The sequence below is a fragment of the Megalobrama amblycephala genome, linkage group LG2 (assembly GCF_018812025.1).
Source record: "Megalobrama amblycephala isolate DHTTF-2021 linkage group LG2, ASM1881202v1, whole genome shotgun sequence".
NCBI classification, from domain to species: domain Eukaryota; kingdom Metazoa; phylum Chordata; class Actinopteri; order Cypriniformes; family Xenocyprididae; genus Megalobrama; species Megalobrama amblycephala.
This window is the reverse complement of record NC_063045.1, coordinates 27,656,527-27,675,500: the sequence shown is the minus strand read 5'-3', so window position 1 is coordinate 27,675,500 and position 18,974 is coordinate 27,656,527. Positions and strand designations below refer to the sequence as shown.

The 18,974-nt window shown below is 35.7% G+C and overlaps 1 protein-coding gene across 4 annotated transcripts; it reads left to right on the top strand.

The window, feature by feature from the left end:
• Positions 1-290: 290 nt before the first annotated feature.
• Positions 291-17,017, top strand: arhgap19 (Rho GTPase activating protein 19). Of its 4 annotated transcripts, none has more exons than XM_048169080.1 (11): positions 291-445; positions 1,878-2,155; positions 6,182-6,262; positions 7,241-7,450; positions 7,546-7,772; positions 7,850-7,936; positions 8,721-8,786; positions 9,000-9,176; positions 12,939-13,037; positions 13,300-13,386; positions 16,114-17,017. In XM_048169080.1, exons 1-11 carry the CDS (start codon positions 402-404, stop codon positions 16,192-16,194), a joined length of 1,437 nt encoding a protein of 478 aa, XP_048025037.1. In that variant the 5' UTR covers positions 291-401; the 3' UTR covers positions 16,195-17,017. The 4 variants fall into 4 exon arrangements, with proteins under 4 accessions (XP_048025037.1, XP_048025045.1, XP_048025060.1 ...); XM_048169088.1 differs by having other exon boundaries at positions 16,109-17,017; XM_048169103.1 differs by having other exon boundaries at positions 13,300-13,437.
• Positions 17,018-18,974: the final 1,957 nt, after the last annotated feature.

The window sequence follows — 18,974 nt, the reverse complement described above, 5'->3', positions numbered from 1 at the left end:
CATTTCTATAAATGCTCAGCTACTTCACACCTAATTGCATTAACATTTAAAAAAAAAAAAAAAATATATATATATATATATATATATATATATATATATATATATATATATATATATATATATATATATGTATAAATAATATGTCAAAAAATGTTATACAATTTTAAAGAGTCACTTTTTAATGGCAACCTCCTGACTTACAACTGCAGCTGTCTTTAGAAGGCTGATCCCAGAACTGTAGCGCACACTGCAGACAGTGCTCGGAAACATTTGAACAGACCAATCAGCGCTCAGAAACCCCGGCTGGCTCCAGAGCCCCTCCCAATTTTCCTTCATTGCCCAATCATGATTAAGCAGCGGTTAATGCCTCAGCAGCGGTGGATTCAAACGGAAGATGAAAGATGGCCGCGGAGAAAGAATCTGATGTAAATAAACGAGACAGAAGGTAACGAATATTTATTTACAAAAACGTTCGCTTAATATAGATAGTCTGAAAATACAGTAAAATATTTAGACTTTTGAATAACTGCAAAGAAATCGCTTGATAGGAGGCGGAGCACTGAGGTAGAAACGTGTACGTTAGTGTCTTATTATACGAAATGCTTCTTGCCTGTTAACAGTTACAGTATGAAACGCACATATTAAAATAACATTGTAACCACAGTTCCTGCCACATAACGTGTTACTGCAGTTATATATAGAGTTATAGAGATAAATAAATAGATATATATTTATATAGTTTCTATTTTAAAGTCGTAACTTTGAATGTGCATTATAAACACAAAGAAATTACCATGGTATTTTTTGAAGAACCGCAGAAAATCATGTAAATGTCTTGATGAAACGAATGTGTGAATCTTTCTGGGCATGATAGAACCTGCTACCATCTGAAACAATCACTGTACTTCTCACTGCCATCGAAACAATAATGAATTCAAATCACAAAGCTTCTTACATGTTTTCACAGTGTTTTACCATGGTAATGATTGGTGTAGAGAAATGCCAACCACAGAACAAGATCAATCATAGAGAACAAAACAAATCATTTTATATTATTACAGTCATTATGAAGACTTTCATGTTTTAAAACCCTCAAAATCACCAAGTTTATACTTCCTCTGAAGTAATTTTACTACAATTTTAAGCTCTTGATTCTTCATTCATGGCTTTCCTTACTGTCTTTGCTCAATAAAATGACAATGTTTATTCAAAGTTTATGGTCATTAAAAGAAACGTATAGTTTTAAACACACATGGCAAGTTATTAGAAATTTAGTGTTTCTAAAAACTTTTATACCATTTTGAAGTTCAAATTCAACTTGCCATGTGGTGTAACCATGAAGTAAAAATGAATAACATTTTCCTTCTTAAATATAGTAAATATCTTGGTCATTATTTTCAAAACGTTTTTAAATATGTTTTTCTATTTAAAAAAATAGTTTTTCACAAATATAATTTTATATATATATATATATATATATATATATATATAGCTAAGAAATAATAATAACGATTTTTCCGAACTCCTTACTAAGCTTTTCTTTTCAAGAATTTCATTATTTTATATTATAAATATTTTCACAGCATTAATGTAGATCATATGGGCCTATTTTATTATGATTTTTATTATTATATTATATATTCTAAGATTCTAAGTACACAAACGCGTATTAGGCTTGCACTGTAATTGACATGAACAAAACAGAATTACATTTTTTATCGCAATTATGACAATCGTCAGCACACAATTCATAATCATGACATGCCCATGTTTAAATTACATTTTACAATTACAATGTTTTTTGAATAAATTAATTAGACGAACTATAAAAATTAACTTGTTGTCATTATAAGTCATATTTATTTGTGGGTTCACAGGGGCACGGTGTGCAATGTTGTAATCAGTCAAGAGTCAGAAATGGGAGGTGGTGGTGACGGCCGGCCTCCCATCATCTTCAACCCAGACTTCTTTGTGGAGAAAATGCGTCATGAGCGACCGGAGGCCTTCACAGAATTGGTGCTGAGTAACATCACACGGCTCATCGACCTCCCGGGGGCCGAATTCTCACAATTACTGGGCGATGAGGAACCCAAGACTCCCAACAGCACTGTGGCGGGAGGCTTTTTTCGCTCTTTCAACTTCCTTAAACGCAAAGGTCAGGTTTTTTTCTGAATTTTAGCCGGTGTTCTGTATTCCTTTCTTTTGCTTTTTTCCATTTCAGCCTGCAATGAACATAAATTCTTCCTCATACATTCGACAAATTTACAGCCAGTCTATTGTCAATATGCCTTTGAGCTTATTATGGAGGCACCGGTGATTCTTCTGTGGGAAGATTTCAGACTCTATTGACAAAAAATATTGAACAACCTTCAGTGTAAGAATTACATCATCTGTTTTGGGAAGTTCTGTGATTGCTCTGCAAGTTAGTTTCCTGCCGCGGGCTCCTGTTATTGACTGGCTAGCTCTAGATTCATTGCCATCTAGCCAACAGTAATGGGTGAAACAAAAGTTAGGACCTCGCTGGTTTTGATGAGTGACCAACAGTATTTAGCTTCCAAATCAAGTGAAGACACTGATAAAGAAGTAATTCAACAAATTTGACATTAGGCAAGGCAGGGCAAGTTTTTTTATATAGCACATTTCATACACAATGGTAATTTAAAATGCTTCACATGAGAAGGAAACAAATACATAAGAATAAAAATGGATTGCATAAGATCAGATTTTTGTTCTAAAATCGGCCTGGGGGATCTCTAGGACTAACCCAGTCCGCACTTCAATTTCTTTTCACCCAAGAAATCTCTTAAAGGGTTAGTTCACCCAAAAAGGAAATTTCTGTCATTAATTACTGACCCTCATGGTGTTCCACACCCGTAAAACCTTCATTCATCTTTGGAACACAAATTAAGATATTTTGATGAAATCCGAGAGGTTCTTTTTTTTTTTCCCTAATAGAAACGATGTTACCACATTCAAGGTCCAGAAAAGTAGTAAAAACATTGTTAAAATAGTCAGCGTTGCTTTGTATTGAGGATAAAATACCTCTCAAAGGTTTTTTGCACAGCTAAACAGATGTTTTTTGAGTCTGGATTTGAATGTGACTACTGTTGGAGCACATCTTATCTCTTCAGGAAGCTGGTTCCAGCTGTGGCTGGCATAACAGCTAAAAGCAGACTCCTTAGAGTGAACCCTTGGTATTTCTAGCTGATGTGATCTTAATGATCATAGTGATCTGTTAGGTTTATATTCAATGAGCATATCTGCAATGTATTGAGGTCCAAGGTCATTGAGTGATTTATATACCAGTAATAATACTTGAAAATCAATCCTAAACGTAACTGGGAGCCAGTGTAAAGACCTGACGACTGGTGTGATATGTTCATATTTTCTGGTTCTGCTCAGAATCAATGCTCAGAATATTTTTGAGATGATAGTATGCTGATTTAGCTATTGCTTTTACATGAGTACTGATACTAAGGTCTGACTCCAAATCACAACAAGATTCCTGACTTGATTTTTATTTGTTTGACCCAAGAGTGAAGGTATGCATTCACTTTGAGAACTTCATCTTTGTTTCCAAATGCAATGACTTCAGTTTTTTCTTTGTTCAACTCAAGAAAGTTTTGGCACATCCAGATGTTAACTTCATCAATGCATTGCGCAGGGAGTCAATGGGGCTGTAGTTGTTAGATGATAGAGCTAAGTAGATGGGTGTCTGGGTGTCATCTGCATAGCTGTAATAAGCAATTTGGTTCTCTCTCATTATTTGGCTCAGTGGTAGTATATACAGGTTGAACAAGAGCGGTGCAAGTATTGAGCCTTGTGGGACTCCGCATGTCATGGATGTCCACTCAGACTTACCTATACTCACATAATAACCTCTACCTTCTAGTGTTGTCAAAAATATCGATATTTGTATCGACTGTATCGATACTGATATATCTGAAATAATTCCCATTGCCAATGGCGCCCATTGCCATAACTGAATGACAGCTATCAATTCGAACGACATTGTATATAATGTATGGACAGAAAAGATAGCATCGATTTTTACCGTATCAGTTCAAGCCTGAGTCCAAAGGTGAAACGCCTGAAGTAGTCGATCAACCAGAAACTGATTCGCAATCACGACTGGAGTAGGACGTTTCTCTATGGTAAGTGTTACCTTAGTTTGTGTAATATATGATCTGTGATACCAGTGTCACTGTTATACTTTATGTAGGTGCTGTATTAGAATGCTAAGCGAAGCTGAAAACCTCTAACATAAGATAAACATTTAGGCCAGATGTGTACACAGACTTTTTCGTCATAATTATTAACAAAGTAAAAAATAGCTATATCATTGTTTGACATTACATTGGGTGTTTACTGTTTATAGAGAAAATACTAGTTAGCATGGACTAGCATCTTAACATCCTATTACCATACAGATAGAGCTCTACTCTACTGTAATAATGAAAACGCAGAGGAAAAAAATTGTTTGTTTTACAGTTATGTAAGCGAACCGGGCCCACAACTATGTTGTAAACTCCCACGTTAGCCGAGCACAAATGTGAATAGCTGATATGCATTACACTTTGTAAACAAAAGTCGTGCTCCATCCTTGATCATTACTCTAAGTAATAAGACAGACAAGCTGCATTAATCAACACATTTTTAGACAATATTGGACCCACATCTAAATAGCAGAACTACAGAAACAAGAGTTAGCTGGTTAGCTGGATACATCCGGTGTATGTTACACAACATAACATACAAAACTAAAAATTTTGAACGATCGCTAGAAAATTTAAGAGGAGATTCAGAGGAGCAAGCTGGTCCAAGTAAACTGGTCATTGTGATCCATATTTTAAGAGCAAGCGTTTTGTGAATACTGTGTTAAACTCCCCAAGGATTGAGAAGCAGTCGTCAGTCAAATGACGAGAACACAACAAAAGATTGTACTGCTGTGGTAAAATGAATTTTCCCTGGCGTCTGCACATGCAGTAAGTGGGCAGGCAATATGCTAATATTTCGTTGTGATGTCACAATGAAACGGCTTGGGATTCGTTTTACAAACGAGTCGTTTAATTGACTCAGAGTCGACTCTTACTTTTGCGAGACAATAAATTTAGCAATATATTTAGCATTTTTCCCCATGGTATCGTAAAAGGTATAAAATATTGATACTTTTCAAGGTATTGTATCGAAGTTAGAAATTCCAGTATGCTGACAACACTACTCCCTTCTAAGTATGACCTAAACCATTTTAGGACTTTCCCAGAAAGCCCGACCCACGGCCTGTCAAGAAGTTGTAATTGACAGTGTCAAATGCAGCACTGAAGTCGAGTAGTACCAGCACTGATAATTTGTCTGTATCAGTATTTAAGCGAATATCATTTATCTTTATGAGTGCAGTGATGTGGTCAGAAACCAGATTGAATGTATCCATTTGAGCTTAAGAATTTGTACAGATGATTGAAAACGGCTTTTTCAATTATCTAGCCTATGAAAGGAAGATTTGAGATTGGTCTGTAATTACTCAATATAGTGCTATCCAGATTGCTCTTTTCAAGAGGAGCTTAAAGGGATAGTTCACCCAAAAATGAAAATTTTATGTTTATCTGCTTACCCCCAGGGCATCCAAGATGTAGGTGACTTTGTTTCTTCAGTAGAACACAAATGATGATTTTTTAAGTCCAACTGTTGCGGTCTGTCAGTCGTATAATGCATGTCAGTGGGAACTTCCTCTTTAAGAGTCAAAAAAACATGCACAGACAAATCCAAATTAAACCCTGCGGCTTGTGACGGCACATTGATGTCCTAAGACAGGAAACGATCGGTTTGTGCGAGAAACGAACAGTATTTATATCATTTTTTACCTCTAAAACACCACTATGTCCAACTGCCCTCCACATCTGGTTAGTGAGGTCTGATCGCGCTCTGACAACGGAAGTGATGTCTCGCACTCATTGAAGCACTCAATATATATATATATATATATATATATATATATATATATATATATAAATTTTTTAATTTCTTGATGTGATAAACTAAGGCTGTCAATTGTGTAAAATAAACAGTAACAAAAACAATAAGATTATAATAGCACCAACTTCAAAAATGTATTGAAAAATGATTTCATTCAACATTTTATTGGAGAGATGTTTCATTGTTAAATCTTTTCTTTATTTTGCAGACAAAGGCGTTGTGTTTGGCATGCCCCTCACGGAGGAAGGAATAGCCCAGATCTATCAACTCATCGTGTACCTCAGCAAAAGTAAGCCCTGGCTCTTAGTCATATATAAAAATATTTGCACACATGAGGTGCAGTTGTGTTAGAGAAATTACGGCTAAATTTCTTGCTCTTACTCAATATAAGGTTAAATGGTCCTGAAAAAAATAATCACACTTGTATTGTTCGTGGTCAAAAATGGCCGCATTGGAAACAATTGGAAAACGACTTTCATCTAGTGGAAGTGTTTTTTGAGATAGCAAACTCAAATTTGGAACACAACTTGTTTAGATTTATGGCTTTGATTTTCTCGCATTGGAAAAAATCACAGCGGAACATTAAAATCTTGCGCTGGCGCTGCCGCTGATCCAGAGAGAGCAGTTGTCTCATATAGGTATGAAACAGCTTCACAAACAGTCTTTTCAACCACACAGAATCTTTATTTCCTACATTTTACACCACCAGGTGGCGGCAAGCGACTGTTCAAGAGATTTGTTCAAAAATGCTGATTCATCCAGTAATGAATGTTTTTGAGTAGTTGAATCATTCATTCAAACTGTTTTTTGTTTTTTGTTTTTAAATAATTCAGATTAATTAAACATTTTAAATAGACTTCAGCAATTAACATTTTGTCAGCACCTCTAGTAAATTATTTTTAGTAGTCTGTTCAGAATCGTAGGGAGAATCGTGATCTCTGTTTGAAACAAAATATTGTGCAGCGCTAGAAAATATATATTTCATATGAAAATTTAAAAAAGTATTTTTGTCAATAATCTACCAAGTGTTGTCTATAAATAGAGACCAAACTGAAAATACAAAATATTTATAATGAAAATATAGTACACTCATTTCATTTAAATATTAAAAAAGGTCATTTTTGACCTCCACACAAGGAGCACCAGAGGCTGAAGTCATCTGGTGAAATTTTCATATTGCAGAAAAACAAAACATTGCAATGTCAGTCTTTTCCAATATCGTGCAGCCCCAGAAACTGAGATGTTTCGACTGGTTGTTTTCCTATAGATCTGCATGTAGAGGGTCTTTTTCGGGTTCCTGGGAACAGCCTGAGGCAGCAGACGTTGAGAGAGCAGCTCAATGGGGGAGCTGATATTGACTTCGCCTCCGGTGACTTCCATCCCAATGACGTTGCCACCCTCCTCAAAAGCTTTCTGGGAGAGCTGCCAGAGCCCCTGCTAACACAGCGCCACCTACACGCTCACTTGAAAATCACAGGTTCGTCTGGTTTCTCAACACATCATTCCATCCTGTCCATCATTCATTGCTCCCTTCACACTTCCTGATTAAGCTTTATCTGCTCTTCTTGGCAGAACTGACCACGTTTGATGATCAAGGCAATAAGACAAGTTTGCCGGATAAGGAGCGTCAGATCGAGGCTCTGCAGCTTCTGCTGTTGCTGCTGCCCACCGCTAACCGAACCCTGCTCAAGCTGCTGCTGGACCTGCTCTATCACACCGCCAAACAACAGGACAAAAACAAGATGTCCGCACACAATCTCGCACTCATGTTTGCCCCCCACGTCATCTGGCCCAAGAACGTATGTGATTTGTTTCCGTTTTTAATTGTTAAACATTCAAGCATAATTTTTCATGTTTTGCATGTTGCTTTCTTCAGATGAATGCCAGTGACCTTCAGGAGAACCTTAAGAAACTAAACAGCGGCATGGCTTTCCTCATCAAACATTCACAGAAGATCTTTCGGGTACTTAGTATTTGCAAAATGCAGCCTTTATGTGTGCACATGCTGATGGGATGAAAAACAATATCCTATTAACGTGATGCAGCATTCTTTTAGTACTATCATAGTATTTATTCATATTTGAATGAGCCTTTTTTATATTTTCATTTTAATTTTAGTTTAAGTTTTAGAGTTTTTGTTATGTGCTTTTTCATTTTTATAAGTTTTGGTAAATATTTTCTATTTAGCTTTAATTTATTTTTAAGTTAGATGCCAAGGAAACTTTTCTAGCTTTTGTTTGTCAAGTTTATTATTGCTAACTAAAACTATTAAAACATTTCTGTTAAATGAAATAAAGCTGAAATACAATAAAATCTAAATATTATTTGAAAAACTTTAAATTAGAAATGTTGCCTTGTCAGTAAACTGAAATAAGTTTAAGTTGAAGCATTAAAATGAACTAGAAAATAAATAAAAACAAATAATGAAATAATCCTAATCATAATTAGCAATATTTTTTAAAAAACAAAAAACTAATAATGACAAAAGCACCTAACAAAATGACTAAAAATTAAACTAAAATACAAAAATAAAAGCTAATTCAAAATATTATAAACTAGTTTTAATTTAAAACTAAAATAACACTAGTTTAAGTTTTTCATGTAGTGTTTTTATTTCAATGACTTAAAACAATTTTTAACAGTTTTAGTTAACAACAACAAAACTGATGTGATGTTATCTTAAATGTTTAAAGGATGTTTAGGATTGTGAAATCAAACCGTCTTCTGTTGTCTTCTCATTTGTAAAGGCACCAGCGTATCTGCGGGAGCACGCCAGACTTCAGTTCGCCAACACCAAAATTATTCACTCCAAGGTTTGTGCCATTTATGTTCCTTCTAAAGCGAATCTAAGCACTGATTGAACCATGGCTACATTCACACTGTCAGTCCTGAAAATTCCTGTAGATACTCCTGTAAATAAATGAACTGTGTTTGAACTTAACTGTATTAGTGACCCAAATACTGGAGTTGAAACTGTATTCTGCTGCTGTGTGTAAATAAGATAATATTCCTCTCTCTGGTTGTAGGATGACCTGGAGCTGTTGACAGTCAGCAGTTCTCCTCTCATGGCGGCATGTAAGAGGAGCGGAGCACAAGTGGGGTTAGACTCGGAGAATCACACAGAAGAGGCACTTAGAGAGCTCTATCGACACGTCACCGATAACATGCCAAACTCCGCCAAGAAGAAAAAACTCATCAGACAGGTAAGAGCACAATGGGTGCATTTATTTATTTATTTTTTTAGTGGTGATTTGTTTTATTAAAAATAACTAAACATAAAATGTGATTTTCATTTTTATTTTATTTTAATATTATTAGGGCCTAAGCACCGGTGGTGCGAGGACCCTATTGTAATTGCTCGGTCAATTAGTCGTCTTCTCCAAAATGAATCGCATTCCTAAACATGCACGAAAACTCATGAAACTTTGCACACACGTCAGAAGTGGTGAAAAATTTATGTCTGATATGGGTTTCAGAATTAGGTGTGGCAAAATGGCTCGATAGTGCCACCTACAAATTTTCAATTAAGCGCCCTTCATGCTACGTTTCACGGAGAAGCATAAAAATTTGGTAGACAGATGTAACAGCCTAATCCCTACAAAAAAGTCTGTGGGTGCAAAATCTGAAAACCTAACAGGAAGTGAGATATTTTGAATATTCTCTGTAAAATTTTGGCAGTTTTTGCCATTTCCAGATGTTGTACTTTAACAAACTCCTCCTAGAGCTTTAATCAGATCAACATCATATTTGGTCAGTCTAATCTAAAGGCCTTTGCGACATTAAATTGCGAAGATCTTGAGTTTTCGCTGAAGGGTGTGTTCGTGGCGGCCTGACAAAGTCTGATGTTTCGCAATGAAAGAGGAAGTTGTCCCAAACTTCACGTGTGATAAGAGTCCTGGCCTAAAGACATCTATATGCCAATATTCAGTTAGTCATAGCGCCACCTGTAGGAAATGACATGCTTTGCACTGTAATTCACTCCCAGAAGTACCAAACATGCTAGAAACACATTAAATCATGCAACACTTGTCTAAGTGCTAATGTATGCAATTAACGCCACGAAACAGGAAGTTGTTGTAACTTAGGCATACAGTGTCTGATTTGCTCCAAACTTCACGTTTGATAATAGTCCTGGCCTGAAGACATCAACATGGCAATATTCAGTTATAGTCAAAGCGCCACCTGTTGTAAGGAGGAAGTGTGTCACATGTAATTATTATTATTATTATTATTATTATTATACAATAATGACAGCAGGTTTTATTATTTAGTTATCACACATTTTTGCTGTAATTAGTTTATTTAAAAAAAAAAAAAAGTAAATCATGCTTTTTTTTTATACTACTACTACTAATAATAATAATAATATAGTAATGGCAGCAGACCCAGTTTAACTGACACAGTTTTCATATTTTATTACCCCCCCCCCCCTTTTTTTTTTACTATAGTGACTAAACTGTATTAATTAATGAAATGTACAAGGTGTCTGAATAAATTTTGGTTTGACTGTATAATAATGCAATTAATGGGTTCTTTGTGGGTCCTGATAATAACTGATTTTACCAGTAAAAAAGGGTGACAGAGTGCAAGTATGTGTCTAACATAATTCTGTATTTTCAGGGTCAGAATCATGAATATTTTTATTCTGATGTCACCATTGCCCTGTGCATGCAGGACAAAGTTCAAACCTATTCAAGTCCACAGCAAATTTAAAATTTTAATCAACAGTACATTTTTGTTAACTTGTTAGAAGTAGATATAGTTCTCTCAGAAGTAATAATAATAATAATAATAATAATAATAATAATATAACCCTCTTCTTTATCTTGGCTTAAAGTAGGGATGCACCCTACCAGTATCGGTATTGATCCCGATACCAAGCTCATGTACTTGTACTCGTAAAAATACCCCCGATACCAAAGACGATACGTCACGTGACGTAAACGACAGAATTTTCCGTGCACCGAGACACTGGCGGCAGAAGCCTCAGGGGTGTGGAAATGCTTCAAAATTAATGCTGACAACCCACACATTACGAACTGCGTGCTTTCAATCACAATTCGTTATCAATTAGTGAAGGCGGGATAGGCAGAATCGCGCTGAATGACACAGACCAGAAGCACTCTCTCTCTCTCTCTCTCTTTCTTTCTTGTGCGCGATCTCAGACAGCGCGTGATCAGTTCTCCTTGCACCTGAATGGTCAAATACACTCATGGTTGTCAAAATGTCCATCGTGTGGAGTCTCACGTAAATACAGTTGGTTATGGCTTAAGTGGATGTACATTTGGGTGAAAACAGGATATACATGATATGTGTCAGTATCCATGGATTCGGTCTTAAAAGGACTGTAGCCTAATTAAATATGTCATTAATGTTAATAAAAGAACAAAAAATGTTAAATAAATGTATATGTGGTAAATAAACCTACTGTATCTGAAAAACAAGTTTGTTTAATTTGTATATCTATAGTATTTGTTGTATTGTTTGTAATTTGTTTGTGTGTATGTATATATATATATATATATATATATATATATATATATATAGTTTGGGTTCCTTGCCGCTGTCGCCTTTGGCTTGCTTAGTTGGGGACACTTGACATTTGATATTCAACAGTGCTTTGATCTGCCTGCATTGACACTATTCTTTAAGAGCTGCTGTGCCAAAATTATGTACCGGTTATCAATGTAAAGCTGCTTTGACACAATCTACATTGTAAAAAGCGCTATATAAATAAAGGTGACTTGACTTGACTATATATATTGGTAATTATGGACTTTGAAGGTCATTGGACACTGTGAACTTTTTGTTCAAGTTTGTGAGGTTGGGGATGAACATTTTAGGACCCTTGAAACCAGATATGTTGAATAAAGACCCGGAGTCAAAGTTTAAAAAAAAATAATAAATTGAAGAAAAATTTAATGAAGAATAGCTTGCAGTTTCATCAGCAGAGGCCAGCTTCAAGTCTCACAAGGAGTTCGTAGGCCGCTCCACGTACATTCACATTTCCATAGCAATTATACTCTAACAGAATCAACTAACTACGTCATTACTTCAGGTTGGATGATTCTGATTGGCTAAGAAAAATAGACAAGATTAGAAATTTTCCACACGTGGACAGATAGTAAGAAGCATATCTCCCTTCGTCACGGTGATGATGAGGGGGACCCTGAATTTAGGTACCGGATGTCCTTTTGGGTTCATGACATGGTGTCTGCTGGTCTCAAGCAGAATGCCAGTTGTCCAGTACAAAGGGACCTGCACAGAACACTTAGCGCACATACACAGATACATGATTCACAGCTTCTTCAATGTTGAAGTTGATCTGAGCTCTGCTCTGAGCAGGAAACTTTACCAAAACATACTGATAACATGTTCTTTTTTCTCAGTGAGAGCTACAGTGGAAAATAGATGCTTTAACATACATTGAAGAAGTCATTCAAATAATTTAACAGAAATATAAATGTTGATTAATAACTTAAAAGATATATATTGAAGCGGCAGTGGATTCCAGAATCCATCCCTTCAGTGACAAGCACATAAAAATTATTACTTTTTTCATTAGAGTAATAATAAAGAAGCTGTCCTACATTCATTAGTCTCACTGTGTTGTGCTTGGAAAACCGCAACATCACCAAAAAAAAAAAAGAGAGAGAGAGGGAAATTAATAAATGTATAGGCATTCGGTATCGTACTCGGTCCTTAAAAAAAGGTATCGGTGCATCCCTAGCTTAAAGGATCGCAATAGTATTATGTCGTGAGTTCAGTGTCGTAAATTGTATCAAATTGTGACGTGTATCGTTAAACCCCTACTTTTTTCTGTTAGTGTACATTTGATAGATTTTTACTATAATTATTTTGTGATTATTAAAAGGAAAGTGTTTTTTTATTTATTTATTTATTTTTATATAAATTCTGTTAGCACAATGTTCCTGTAATCATTCTGTGGCTGTTATTCATTTCAGCTTGGCAAGCAGTCAACCCCTGTGACTCCTGTCAATGAGAATACGACTCCTACTAGTAAAAAACACGCTCGCTCACGCTCCTTTGGTGGTCTTATCAAGGTCAGATCTCTATCTCCAGCTCTTTCACCTCTGTGTTATATACACAAGTTATTATGTGTGATGGTGAAATCTTTTCAAGTGCTGGCCAATGCAGCTGTGTGTCCTTTGAAAAGCAATCAATCCTTTGGTAGTTACGTAATGATGTAGTTTAAAGGGATTGTACTATAAAATCACACTGTAGCAAACCTAATTCAGCTTTTGAAAGGGCATATACAAGTGCATAAACTGGATGTCTAATGAATGTTACTATGTTTAAATGCAGAGGAAGGTTTTGGGGAACCAGCCTGCCGCAGACAGGAGAGGGCGGTATGTGTCTCCTCAGGGGAAGGAAAACATCAGCAGCGAGCCGGTGAGCTGAACCGGGGCATGATGATGATGATGTCACCAGCACTGGGTTCTGGTGAGCAGCACAGACCAGTTAAACACTGTGGCTGTGTCCGAAATCGCATACTCTCTTTAGTAGGTACTTATTTTGAAAAAGTAATTACTTCTCGACTGCTAAAAAAAAGTACGCTCTATATCAGGTGTGGGGAACGTTGATCCTGGAGGGCCATTGTCCTGCAGAGTTTAGCTCCAACCCTGAAAAAAACACTCACTTGCCTGTAACTTTAGTAATCCTGAAGACCTTGATTAACTTCAGGTGTGCTTAATAGGTTGTTTGCAGTCACGTGGTTCTGGTGACGTGCAAAATTCCGGTGGAGGGCAAGCAGTGAAAATTAGAATGGAAGAGATGGAGAAAAGTCCATTCTGTACTGGTTTAGAAAGGTATAACCCGAAAATCACAACATATGTTGGACTTGATCCTTATGTCATGAAGAGGAGCGACTTTTCCACTGAATTTTAAAGGCCAGAACACACCAAGCCGACGCAGACGAACTAGTGGCGACGAAAACAGACTGCGAGGTTGGCTCACGTCGGCAGCGTCTGTGTCCAAAGTTGGCCTGACACACCAAACCAACGCTAAATTGCCGAGCAGTTCTGCGCCTGCGTGAGATGAAATGCCTTTCCGAACCAGCAGGTGGCAGTATCTGAACAGCCAATCAGAATGATCAGATGGCCCGACGAACCGGCGAGCTCCAACGGCGATTCAACATTTGAAATCGGCCGAAAAAAAGCCAACGAGGACCAACTTCAGCCGACAGTGCAGAACACACTGAGAAAACTTAGTCGGCCGACGACGAAAAACTGCCAGACGGCCGACCGTCGGCTTGGTGTGTTCCTGCCTTAAGACTTTCCTGCCATCGAGATATAGAGAATGTGAAGCTGCCGTCACGCTGTGTTCAGTTCTAGTCTGGTTTGTTTATCGCGCTGCCTTTCTGCTAGTGATGTTAGGGCAGTCTTTTGATTTTCTGTCATGATTGTGAAAAATGTCGCCATTGTAGATTATTTATGCTAAATCGAGAATTGCAATAGAAACTCATATCATCGATCAGGGAAAAAATGGGACGGTGTAATATAATTTTCGCCTTTTCTACGTGTAAAAACACACTAAGGGAAGCTGTTAAGGAGGTGACTTTCTAACATATGATGTCTGAAGCAGCAGCGCGTGACACTTTTCATGGTAACCCGATCAACATTGTGAACGGAATTCTACATTTCTATATTGAAAAATCACTCCCTGCCCTCCAGCCTGCAGCAATGACGTCATGTGCAAACAACCTATTAGGGTTGGATCTAAACTCTGGAGGACAATGGCCCTCCAGGATCAACGTTCCCCACCCCTGCTCTATATAGTATGAATATGTGTAGTATGAATGTAATCCGGATGTATTCGCCATGTTCAGGCATGAAAAGGAGCCGATATGAAGAGGATTCGGCACAAGACAGCGGGTAGAGAGCGAACAAGCTCCCTTGGTCCGAGATTGAAAGAATTATATCAGATAAAGTTGTGACCTATCATGTGACCTACCAGCATCAGTTACGTCGCCTCACTGCCATTCCTCTCCCGTGGCCTCATGGTATAGTAAAGTGTCCATCATATGCGCACTTCAGAATCTCTCTGGAAGCAGTAGATCATCCGGGTACTTTTACTTACTCTTTTAGGAATAATGTAAATTCGGACATACTTTTCTCACATACTCAACGCAGCCCTGAAGTGTCAACTAAACTATCCCCTGTGAAGGCCTCCTTCCCTTTCCTTTCCCTATGTACAGATAAAACATTATCAAAAGTATTCCAGTTTGCATAGATCCGCGGACACAACTAATTTTTCTGTATTATGTGGACCAGACAAGTCATTTGGCAAATATCACTTTTTTAAAAAAGATCAAGCTTCTGCGCACATACACACTCAAACACGCAAACCTATAGACTAAACGCGTAAATGAACGGCAAGAATGCATTAAAGGTATTCGGGTTTCATTAGGAAAGGTGTCATTTAAGCAGCACCTAAAGTAATAATTAACAATTTTTACAACGGAAGTGATTCAATCAAAAACCAACTTTAGCTCGATAAGAATTTTCCTATTGTCTCTGTAAAGCTGCTTTGAAACAATATGTATTGTGAAAAGCGCTATATAAATGAAGATGACTTGACTATATAGTAGGGAAGTATGCGATTTCGGATGCAGCCCTAGACTGCAACTTATTGCTTATTTATTTATTTTTTTGCTTTATTTCAAAATTGATATTTGTTTTTGTATTATTTTTTGGTTTTGTACATTTTGTTTTGTTTTAATTTTTTAATTTTTTTTCTCCCAAAAGTGAAATAATTGAATGTTTTTTGTTCTTTTTTTTTTCTTTCTTTTTTTTTTTTTTTTAAAGTTATATTTATTTTGTTGTTTTTCTTTTTTTTTATTTGTTCATTTGTTTTGTTTTTGTTTATTTTTGTATTTGTTTTATTTTTATTTTTTTGTTATTTTAAGTGTCTCTTTTTTATTTTTGTTCTATTTTTTTGTTCTAATTAATTCATTTTTTTGCTTTGATTTTTTTACTTCATAAGTGATATTTACTTATTTTTGTTTTATTTAAAAAAATTTTTTTTTTTAATTATTTATAAAGTGTGAATTGGTTCTAAATACAATGAGTTTGTTGAATGAGCCTCAGTTCATGAAACTTTGCTTGTTTTCCAGTGCAGCCTGTCTTTGTCTGTAGTGAATTCAGCCTGAACAGAAGACTTCATCCTGAACAACCAGAGGAGAAAGAAGTTTTATTTTAATTATTTTATTTATATTTTTATATTCTGTATTGTTTTAACATACTAAATGTTGGGACTAATTTTCATTTAATGTGACTTTCTTTTTCTTTTTTTAATTTGCTGCAGATTTTTAAACTGTTACATCAGGTGTGCATGGGTAAACCACTAGTCAGTTACACTGGGCGTTTTTAACTGACCCGTGATAACAATTACTCTCTGAGCTCATTCAAATTTGCAGTGTGTATATGTGTAAATATATTTGCCTGTGTGGAAATGTGTGCTGATATCTGGGCCATAATCACACAATTCTTGCTGTAATCATTAAGGAACTATTGACAACATTTACTCACAACAAATGCATTACTGTTATTTATAACTGGTATTTGTTTACATATATCGATATTGTCTTAATAACACTGTGAACATTCGAAATATGATATTTTGTGACTAGAACAGGACAAATGTGATTTTATTTTAAACCTATTTGGGTGCAAATCATCAGCTGATTAAAGTTTCCATTCAATTTAACCACTTAGTCAAGGAGGTTAAATGTATTTTGTATAAAAATGTATTGCGATTGTATTATAATTTTGTGATTTTCATAATTCATACAGTGAGAAGTGCACAAAGCAGCCATGTTTCTTAATGAAATGCTGTAATGTTTTATTCCAAGGGTTTTGGTACGTGTCAAGGGTCTTTGTGATGTGTTTCGAAGGTTTGCGTATGTTACGAGTGTGGAATTATGGGAAGGATAGTAGTTGGGACTTTGATTTGATCAGCTAGTATGTGCCGAGTGCAAGTTTGCATTTGGATCAGTGGGAATTAAAGGATGTTGTGAAAGGAATTACTGTTATTGCTGGTTTGGCTTTGATCCTGAACGTCTCCTGTCATGTCTTACTCCTCAAAGCAGAGTGCTGTGATGTCACTTCCTTTCATTGTCCGTCATTTATATTCTTTCAGATGTGCTTACAGACGCAGTGCAAATGTTCATTCCCTCGACTAGAGTCATACATTGTAACTACTTAATTGCTGTCATTTTTATTCATAATTGCCATTTTATTACTCAAATGTGGCTTTCCTAATTCTATAATAAGCCTAAAATGTTGCAAAAGGGGAGTTTAACGGGGATAGTTCACCCAAAAATGAAAATTCTATAATCATTTACTCACCTTCAAAACAAAAGATATTTTGAAGAATGTTGGTAACCAAACAGTTGATGGGCCCCAATGACTTATAGTATGAAAAAAAAAAAAAAAAAAAATACTATGGAAGTCAATGGGGCCCATCAACTGTTTAGTTACCAACATTCTTCAAAATATCATACAGGTTTGGAACAACTTGAGGCTGAGTAAATGATGACAGAACTTCATTTTTAGGTGAACTAACTGTTTAATTTTTTTTTTTTTTTAGAATAAGACAATAAGCAAAATAAGCCCTTTTTTACATGGTACAAAAGCTTCGTCAAGCTTAATAGGCGTGCTGATGATGGATGTTTATAAATGTAGAAATTGGAATAATTTTTCACAATAAGAAGCAGTTCTTATTTTTTATTTGATTTTTTAGTTTTTTTTATAAGTTATGGGTGCTACAAATGTGTAATTTGCATTGTGTAATTGTTAAGTGGGATGGTGTTTGTGTGTGTAATCCTACAGATGTGAAGTTAGGCGGGTTTTGGCATCTACTGGAAAAAGTGATGTAACACAGATATTCATTGATTTGGCAAAAAAACAATTTTTTTTTACACATTCAAATTAAAAGTTTATTTTCCTTTTTGACTGTTACAGTAGTTAAAACTGGATTTTTTTTAAACCATCTATTTGATCTAATTTGAAACATTTGTATTTTGTACATGTTCGGCTTTAATACAGTGGGTGCTTCTGTATATTTCATATTTTTATTAAAACTTTTACAAAGTTTTTGAATTGTATTTCTTGTTTTTTCTTCTATACGATGATATATCATGATAGGTTTTCTTTGAACTGTGCGTGATGTTTGAGCAGCAATGTTTGCTCACTGTTCCACGGCTGTCCACTAGAGGCCACTGCAGCACAACTATTAACCGTCAACAATGGCCAGATTGACTTCTGTTGGTATTTTCGCGTCTAACAGAAGTTTGGTGGCTTGCTTGTATTCACAAATATACTCCAATAATTTCAAAAAGATAACTTAAAGATTTCCGTTGTCAGAGATAAATGATCAGATTCACTGAGCGGTGAGTGTTTGTCACGTAGGACTACAAATAAATGCTATCTCTTTGGCAAGGTTTTAATTGTCTCTTAACATTTTCTGGTCATTATTTTTCCCTTACTGCAGGCGAATTTGGAAATCATTTTCATCAGACGAAGGCATAGTCGTTAATAATTGTTTTTATATTCTGTGTTTGTAAACCGGCTATATGTAATTAAATAATCGGATTATAATCAACGACTTGCCTTCAGAAATGTCTGATTTGCACTACTTACTCGGTAAAAAGTATATTTTACCAGTTTACTAGTCTAGTTTAGTACTGAATGTTAATTCATGAGTGGTTCATTATATAGCAGATCATTATGTCAGGGGCGTTTCATTCGAGGAGGCAAGGGAGGCAGGGCCTCCTCAAAAAAAAAAAAGGGAAAAAAAGAATGAGCAACGCACATATATTACAAAATCTGATCGCGCTGTGTTTGGATTACCAAATTACTCAAAATGAAATAAAATCATGAATTCAATAAAACAATTTAATGTAACAGTTTATTCTGAAATAATTTAATAATTATTAAAGTAATTGAATTAATTATTAATTAATTCTGAATTATATGCAT

What these genes read in the sequence shown, in the direction of transcription:
- arhgap19 (XM_048169080.1), top strand. Translation starts at nt 402, where the DNA reads ATGGCCGCGGAGAAAGAATCTGATGTAAATAAACGAGACAGAAG. An exon ending in CCTTTGGTGGTCTTATCAAG is followed by an intron (nt 13,038 to 13,299) that starts GTCAGATCTCTA and finishes GTTTAAATGCAG; the next exon opens with AGGAAGGTTTTGGGGAACCA. An exon ending in AAAACATCAGCAGCGAGCCG is followed by an intron (nt 13,387 to 16,113) that starts GTGAGCTGAACC and finishes TTTCCAGTGCAG; the next exon opens with CCTGTCTTTGTCTGTAGTGA.